At 38.2% G+C, this 8,985-nt stretch overlaps 1 protein-coding gene across 1 annotated transcript in view; it reads left to right on the top strand.

The window, feature by feature from the left end:
• The window catches only part of LOC101845053 (ankyrin-2), a 17,889-nt gene that overhangs the window by 2,884 nt on the left and 6,020 nt on the right, over positions 1–8,985 (top strand). The window contains exons 2-5 of the mRNA XM_005089677.3: positions 4,735–4,813; positions 5,735–5,788; positions 7,186–7,256; positions 8,662–8,720. Coding sequence (XP_005089734.1) covers positions 4,735–4,813; positions 5,735–5,788; positions 7,186–7,256; positions 8,662–8,720 — 263 coding nt within the window. The remainder of the gene's footprint in view (positions 1–4,734; positions 4,814–5,734; positions 5,789–7,185; positions 7,257–8,661; positions 8,721–8,985) is intronic.

The following is an 8,985-nucleotide window of genomic DNA, read 5'->3' on the forward strand; positions in this document are numbered from 1 at the left end:
AAGGGAGGCGGTGGCCCTGGCGAAGAGCACACTCTTCGGGGCTCCGAACATTTCGAACGGATAGGCTACCACACACACACACACAACAACAACAACAAAAACAACAATGTGGCTACTTTTGATTGGGACCTCAGATGGGAATGGTTTGTTTTCTTCATCTTGATTAGTCCTGCCTAAGATGGCCCCCTGTCTTATACACAACCACTTTTCTCCTTGACAATGGATGGCCGTCTTACACGTTTGACTGTACATACTTCATCCTGTGAAAATATTACTGCCTAGCCTGTTTACTGTAGAAACTCATTTCAACTTATTATGATTTTCATGGTTTGGCTTAAAATCTGAACAAGTAAAACCTTATATACGAGGTCTTGGTATAGAACCCTAGAAGCGCTCAGTGTTTCACAGGAAGTAGCCCGTCCAAAATGCCCCGCCGCTACGGCAGATCGGTTGTAAACATGGGGGTTTGGCAATGGGGTATCAGCTGAGATACCAGAGTATTATCTGCTACTGAAAAATGACCATTTACGGCTTAACAGATGATAAAAGACATATTATAAAACCATATAGATCTTTTCTTAAAGCTGATAAAATGAGCCATTCAAAAATGATAAGCGATCAAATAAATACAAAGCGCAGAATGTGATGAACTCAACAATTCTAGAACATTAGCACAGCGGAACAAGTGATAACACATAGCGTGTAGTCGCTCAGATGGACCGATCACTTTATCGGTCGATATGTTGGCCAAGAGACGCTCTACGAGATCAAGATAACTTGCAAAGTCATTGGTCACTATTAACTTTGACCTGTAATTTTCTACGTCATTTTCCATATAAGGAATACTGAAATTTACCATTGAAAAAGGTCAATGTCTATGCCCTTTATATAGAGCCTGCGCGGTTCCCGGTCAAAGTAGGTCAGCCCTATATATAGGGCCTGTTCGCTTCCTGGGTAGCCCGGCTCACGCCCTTTATATAGGGCCTGCATGCCTCCAGGGTTGACATAGTAACTTAATGCTCTCAAAATGTGTATGAAAGTTATCCCCATCAATAGAGGAAGGATTGATATAGATGAAAATGACAGCAAATAAACCCAAGCCCGTTTCTCCCTGTTGATGAACTCTGTCATCACGTGAAACTTCAGCTAAAATATTACATGGAGGCTTTAGACCCAATCCTTATAACGGAACTGGGGCTCACCTTTCAGCTTCATTACCCTCTAAATTTTTTCGTCCACCACATGTTTGTGGTCAAAAGGAAGTAAAAAATCTATAAATGTAAGTACATTTATTTCTAATGACTGCCGACAATGTTTTTTTTCGCCACAAGGAAGTGAAGTCTTGTGACTGGAGGAATCAACATGATTTGTGCCCGTTTTGTAAAAAAAAAAAATTTGAAAAAATGAAGAACCACTTACTGCAGTTCTTTAAATAGAAAAATCTTGTTTTGTGAAAAGGGAACTTAATTTTGGAAGTTGCTTCACATTTTCTTGTAATGATACCGATTTTTCCCAAACTTCAAAAATGGCATTTGTCGCATTTTATAGCAATGCCCACCGAGCACGTTTTGTTCTGCCGATTTTTGGCCCCCGCAGCGGGGGTGTTTTGTGGGACGCACTAACGCAAAGGTTGTTGTCTTCAACTCGCTCTCACGCCGCTTCTCGTGAATGGATATGAATGAAACTTGGCAGCCAATCAGAAAAGAGGTCAATCTCGTAGTATGCAGTTTGACAACATTGTACCCATCCTAGAAGCAGTCGAAAACGTTTGTGAAAGTGGTTGATGTGGTGCGCTTTGAAGATTTTTCGGAGCTGTGATTTGTCAAACTGACTGATACGTTGTACACCATTTTTCTTTATTCCCTTAAAATTTCAAGCTTCTGTGTTTAGCGGTTTTCGCGTAATCTTTAAAAATGTGGGAGTAACTAAGGGAAAAAGCGGCATTGCCATTTTCGCGACGACCTGCTGCTGGGAAATTTCCACTGAGTGACGTTATCAGCCATCGGTTGCCTCGGGCGCTACAAACGAGGCCCCGCTTATGTGAACCGGAAAGGGGGGGAAGGATACTTGAAAACTAAACGGGGGCCTTGATAACTTGCGTTTTTGTTGCATTTTAGTCACAATACAATAGATCTTGTCATTTTTATTTGTTTGATTGCATGACAGAAGAATAGAAACAGAAAAGCAAACATCTTGAGAAGTGGTATGGCATTGTGTTTGCGTTATGAAAGCCTATTCCCCCCTCTTGGGAAAGCACACACTTGGACTCGTCCTGTATGCTCTGTTTGGAAAAGTGAGGCATTAAGATTGTTATTAAAGAGTATGGTACTTATTTAATCCAGTCTGGGAAGATAGTCCCGTTTATACATTGTTATCGTTCACGCGTGCGTGCGTGAGTGCGCGCGCGTGCATGTGTGTGTGTGTGTGTGTGCGAGTGTGTGTGTGTGTGTGTGTGTGTGTGTGTGTGTGTGTGTGTGTGTGTGTGTGAGAGAGAGAGAGAGAGAGAGAGAGAGAGAGAGAGAGAGAGAGAGAGAGAGAGAGAGAGAGAGAGAGAGAGAGAGAGAGAGAGGGGGGGGGGTGTAAATATGTTACATTTATTGTATGAGTTGTAGCCTACACATGCGAAATATTCCCATGACTTGTAAACTATATTATCTGAACGCATCTTAATCTACCACACAATAGGACACTGTCCAACAATGGAATATACACAGAGACGATCTTATTTTCTGTAACGAAGTATGCATGCTTTTACTAGTATAGAACTGGATTTATTAGTCGCTCTCTACTTACATTTTTGTGACAAATTGATCCAGAGCATTGCTTGGCAAGGAGGAACCTTTTATGTTGCCAAGTTTCATTCAAATATCATGACTTTGGGAGAACATATGACTGATAATCTTTGTAAATCTGTAAAGAACGCCACTTTTTTTTACCTGTTAATGTCTTTACAACTCAAAAAGTATGACAGATATTAAAAATCTGACTGCATGACTAGATTCTGCATTAAAAAATGTACTAGACTGCCAGGTTTCATTTACATATTCCAAGAAATAGGCGAGCTATGACAAATATTGTCTCAAAATGCACCGGAAACCGCCACATTTTTACCTATAAACGTCTTCATAACTCAAAAAATAGGATAGCTATGAAAAATCTGAAAGCAGGACTAGATTCTGCACTACAAAATGTACTGGGTTGCCAAGTTTCTTTTAAATACTCCGAGAAATGAGCGAGTTATGACGAATATTGTCTCAAAACTCACCAAAGGACGTCCCATATTTGGGGGTTTTTTCATTATATAAAAGTATACCAGAAATTAATTGATTAAAAAATCTGTAACTTTTTTGTTTATTGATGGATTTCAAAAATTCAAAAAGTTCCATGCTTTCTGAAGATAAAGCTACAAAATGCACCTATTTGCAAACACTTTCTGGCAAAAAAAGGATTTTCGTGGTCATTGCTACATTTTATTGTGAAACTATTCATATTTAAAGATCTGATATGGAAAAATGGAGGCCTGCCTTCACCTGTAAAGGTGTGATGGGCCCTACAGTTGAGCTGAGCTACACACTGAAGAAATAAATTTGCGACAAAATTCTGTGTACAGAGAAAGGCAATGTTGTATAAGGGGAAAAAAAACAACATATTTTTTAATAAGCTTATTGTAATTTAAAGTATTACTTCATGTCTTGGGGAATATGAAATGATGGAGACAGTTTTGCTTTGCCAACACAAGGCTAAGAATCATAAATTAAAAAAACAGTGCATGGCCTCTGGAAGTTTATCCTCTCTGTGATTAGTCATATGTGACACCACTTTGAGTTGTAGGCTTACAAAATGACATATATATCTTGTTTTTTATTTTTTCGTTTTGGTAAGTGTTTTACAGATCTCGCAACTGCATAAGGTCATATGAGTGTGCGGAACACATTAAATATTTTCAGTAGTTTGGTAGGAATTTTGAATTTTGCCCGGATGGTGGCTGAAGCCTATTCTTATTGGTTTTAGGATCAAGGGATCTTTAATGTGCGCCTCTTTCACTCAGGACCTCTGAGATTTTTCGCCCCTGTCTGAGAAGTCTAGGGTGTTAGATCTTATGTACAGCAGTAAGAAGGAGCCAAGGAATAGCTGTAGAAAGGCTGTGGAAAGAGTCTGGAGCCTAGAGGAGGTGGACAAAGGGAAGGGGGGGGGCAGAAGGTGGAGAAGAAAGCAGATGACAGAACACGGTAAGAGAGTAGGAAAGGAGGTGAAAGGAAAACATTTTAGAAAGGAAAATTTTCCATGTCGTTGTCTGGTTTCGAACCAGAACCTTTTAAATGATAAGAGAACTCTGTAACCTCTAGACCATGAGATCCCCCATATATATCATATCTGAATGATCATGTACTTCATTATGCATTTTAAATATACTGTCAATAGCGACTTTAATTGTTAGAGTGCAACCGTCTTATTGTTTTGTATAGTACTTTTGGATAAGTTTATTGATCACTGCATATAAAAAATTCATGCACAGTTGCGTCTCTTTGGACAAACTGATGCCCTTTACTGGGCATCCTGTTGACCAATTTGAATACCTTACAGAACAATTTTCTCTTACAGAATTCACATGAATTTGGGAATTTGGAAATGAGAGAGATGGACTGTAAGTTGATCTTAGTTATCAACATTTGTTTAAGAACTTCATGGTAGTTCACTTATCAGTAGTTGATTTTCTTTATTTCCTCCTTACAGCTTGTTCAAGATTTTCTTACGGATGATATAAAAGTTCAAAGCACTGGTCCATTTGCTAAAAAGACACAGTTGTATGTTGGTAAGTAAAATGCTTAAAATAACGTCCATTTCCAAATTCCCAATCTTTTGAGTCCTAGCCTCCCTTGATTCTGGTTTATTCCAAAGTCCCCATAGTCTGTTACAGAAAAAATAGCAATTCTACTGTACTTTATAAAAACACTTCTCATATTGTTATTGTTGCATACAATGAGTTCATACTTGTTGTGAGAACATTGAATATTCTATTACACTTTATTCTCATTTTTAAAAAAATACCCCCCCTCCCCCACCTAAATTTATCAATAAACGCTATTTTTTTTGCACTCTCAAACTGTTAAAGGTTTCATGCCTAAGTAAAAAGAAAAAAATTGTGAGTGGCATATAAGATGAACACGAGAGCACATCAGATCACAAAACTAAGTTTTAGAAGAAAAAAATAGTCCTTTTCTCCATCATCACGTTATACCCTATATACAGCACTCATGTCCTATTTACTCAAACTAACTCAAAACAGACCCTTTGCTTTGAAAATGTCAGTAAAATGTAAAGATAGCTTCTGGACAAAGAGCAAGAACTTTCTTTAATTTTAAACAGATGTTAGAAAAGCCATGAGCTTTGTGAATAAAACACACTATACATTTTCGACAATCGTCAAAATTGATACTCAACCTTTAATTTGACAGTCTTAGAGATTGGGATCAAAATATAAGGGTTGAATGTTTTACTTTCTCTTTTATTATGATGATAACGAACTAACGTGGGAAATCATTGTAATGGCATAGACTTATGCTCTTTGTCTTCTGTTGCAATTGGCTTTTTCTTCTTGTAGATATTAGTCTACAGTTATAAAGAAACATTGTTACATTAGAAAGCTTGTTAAATTGGTTTCTTTAACTGTGTTTTCTTATTTAATAGTCCCAGTGAATAATTTTGTCTTTTTTGCTTTATGTATTTCATTTAGCTTCCTTCTGGGGCATCAAGGACAGTGTCAACCAGCTTCTTGAGGCAGGAACAAGTATGTTTTGGAAGATCATTTTGGATTTAAATATGTATGCCTATCCCCAGTGAATCATGCCTTCATTATAGTTTTACTAGACAAGGTCATACTCATAGTATAGAATCGTGAGGGCACACGACACACACACGCGCACACACACACACACACACACACACTCTCTCACATGCACATGTCTATCAATCTGTCTGTATGATTTTCTGTGTGTCTGTCAGCCTGCCTGCGTGCCTGCCTGTTTGTTTGTTTTGTCTGTCTGTCTGTCTGTCTGTCTGTCTGTCTGTCTATCTGTCTGTCTGTCTGTCTGTCTGCCTGCGTGCCTGTCAGTCCGTCCATCCATCTGTCCGACCGTTCATCTGTCCTTCCATCAAGTTGCCTGTCTATCTGTCTGTCTGTCTGTCTGTCTGTCTGTCTGTCTGTCTGTCTGTCTGTCTGTCTGTGTGTCTGTCTGTTTGTCTGTCTCCCTGTCCGTCCGTCCGTCCATCCATCCATCCATCCGTCCGTCCATCTGTCCTTCCATTATATCGTCTGTCTGTCTGTCTGTCTTTCTGCTTCTGTGTCTGTCTGTCCATCTGTCTGTCTGTCTTTCTGTCTATGTTTACCTATAATAAAACATTTGGCCAGCTAAAATATTGTTTGACATTAAATTTGTTGTGACAAGCTGATCCATCACTACATATTTGAAGCTTGCTCTTTATCTCTCTATCCTGTGCTAAAGTGGGGTTGAATTTGTTGTTGACAGGAAAATACCCCTTTATCAACAGTCTTTTGTCTAAAATATCTGAACTACCAAGTTCTTGCTTTTAGACTGCATATTCCGTACACCACATATCGACTGCTCACTGTTAGGCTCCGTAATCCGTCACTCTTCAAAATGGCGTATTCCGGAGTCTTACACTTTGCAGTTAATATGTTATCAATGATGCAATCCTTAAAGCCTACATCTAGTATAATTGAGGAAATAATGCTTTGCAAGCTTTGCATTCTTCCAAGTAGATTGATTTATTGACAGATGGACAATGGATACAGTGAGAGGTAAATAAACAGACTGACTGACAAACAGACTGAAGTGCTGACAGAAAGGTACAGTGGCAAAATTTTGGTGCTGGAATGTCAGCGACTAATTGTGTTTAAGAGAAATTCAATTTATTTCTGCAGTGATGTTCCTTTTGTGCTGCTTTTTAAATACATAACAAATTTAATTGCTGTCTGTCTGTCTGTTTTATTAATGCAGGTGAAGGCAATGGGTTAAAAGAGGGTTTGTTTTAGTGAATCTGATCAGGATTGGACAAGTTGAAAATCTAATCAGGTAAAAGATCTATAGCAGTTGTGTTAATTCTGAGTGTACATGGTTTCTCTGGCTTCATATTTTTTTTATTCTACTTGTTTTGTGTATTCAGATCCCAATTTACAGAATGAGGAAACACTGTGGACACCTTTACATGCAGCAGCATTTCAAGAACATGGCCCAGTATGTTATTCTTATAATGTCTCTTAGTTTGCCCAGTTAATTTACCTGGTTCAATTCTCAACTCGTGATGTATTTTTAAAAATCTGTACACGGGTCTGTTTATGTTAAAACTTAAAACCCATCTCCATCCCCCCTAAAAAAAAGAGAAAATACTAAGAATTTATTATGTCTCTTTTTTCTGCTTTATTTAGTGATTGTCTGGGTGCACTGGTAAACTGGATAAAAATGTTCACCTTTTCGTGCTAACCAATACAGTGATGTCTGCCTAAAAACACCAGATGTAAAAATTTAGTCTGTTTAGCCTGCTTTTGCTGTGAAGCAGATTTTTTCTCTGTGGTTTGAATGCTGAAGATCCTGTTCTATATAGGCCTAAATAAAAATCTGACTGAGAGCCCAGTCTCAGCTATAGGCAAGAACCTTTTTAAGTGTCCATCTTTGTTATATTTTGCAAAGAGGCCCTCTTCAAGGCTGGACCAGTACATAATGTACAATGTTATGGAGTCAAAATAAAAACACAGGTGTGAGGGGGAGGGAAGCAGTAGGCACTCTCACACCTTCCATATCCTTGTTTCAAACTTTCAAGCACATCGGCTTGCTGATAGATCACTATTTATTAAGTAAAAGGGAAAGAGAGATTCGGGTGAAGGGAGTTGGGAATGGCATGGGCTAGAAGATGACAAAATCTGAGCCCTTCATGCATAGTTTCACTTTGTTGTTTATGTTGCATCTAAGCTGTGCTGAACTAAGTGGCCTTTCGATTGATGTAATTGCTTGTCCCTCTACCTAGGTGAAAGTGTCCAATACTTTTTTTAAAAAAGCTGGCCCCTTCTGTCAGTATTTCTTTCCCTTCACTTATGCAGCACATTGCAACTGACTGGTTTCATATTTCCAATCATTGTGATCATACTGCATCGCTTGACTAAAATGCAACACTCGTACACATGAACACACACATATTGATTGAAAGAAAAAAAAAGGAAAGAAGCCTCTGTTTTGTCTCTCAGGTGTTGGTATTGTTTTAGTGTCATATTTCTATATAGAATAAACGAGAGAATCTAATGGGCAGGAGCAGATTTTTGCCCTTTTAAATCCAGCTTACTTTCCTGTCCACCTTAAAGCCGGCTGTTTTGTCTCCTGACGACTAGGTTCAAAAGGGAAGACCCATCACTTTGTACTATGTCTTTATTGTATAGCAGAAATGCGATTTTTTTTTTTCTCAGTTTTCTAGGTTCTGATAATTAGCATTCCTGTGATGTAAGAAAGTTCAAATTCTGAATAAGCTTCCTCATTAATTGAGATTCCTTCTACATTAAATTGAATATTGTTTTTATGTACATTTAAAAATCGCAAAAGAAAAGATTCAAGCATGTGTCCCAGGGAGTAGTGGATTTATTTATTTCCCCAGGTGGTTATGTCCTTGCTTGAATATGGTGCTCAACCTGAGCTGCCTGATGCATACCACAGGTGATATATTTTTACTGAAAACATTCATTCTTTTCTGTTCTGAGAGATATACTCAAGTCCTCACATTCACACTCCACGCCTACAACCTACCCATCTCTATGAAATTTAGTTTTAGTAAATAGAATTGTTCGTCTAATTTTTCTCACTTTATCATTTGTCTTTTTGTGTATTTAAGACTATCCGAGCATTTGTTTGTGTTTGTTTATTTGTGTGTGTGAATTATATGTTTGCAAGAGAAAGAAAGAGAGAGAGAAAGAGAGAGAGA

This window comes from Aplysia californica, unplaced genomic scaffold (genome assembly GCF_000002075.1).
Source record: "Aplysia californica isolate F4 #8 unplaced genomic scaffold, AplCal3.0 scaffold00008, whole genome shotgun sequence".
NCBI classification, from domain to species: Eukaryota; Metazoa; Mollusca; class Gastropoda; order Aplysiida; family Aplysiidae; genus Aplysia; species Aplysia californica.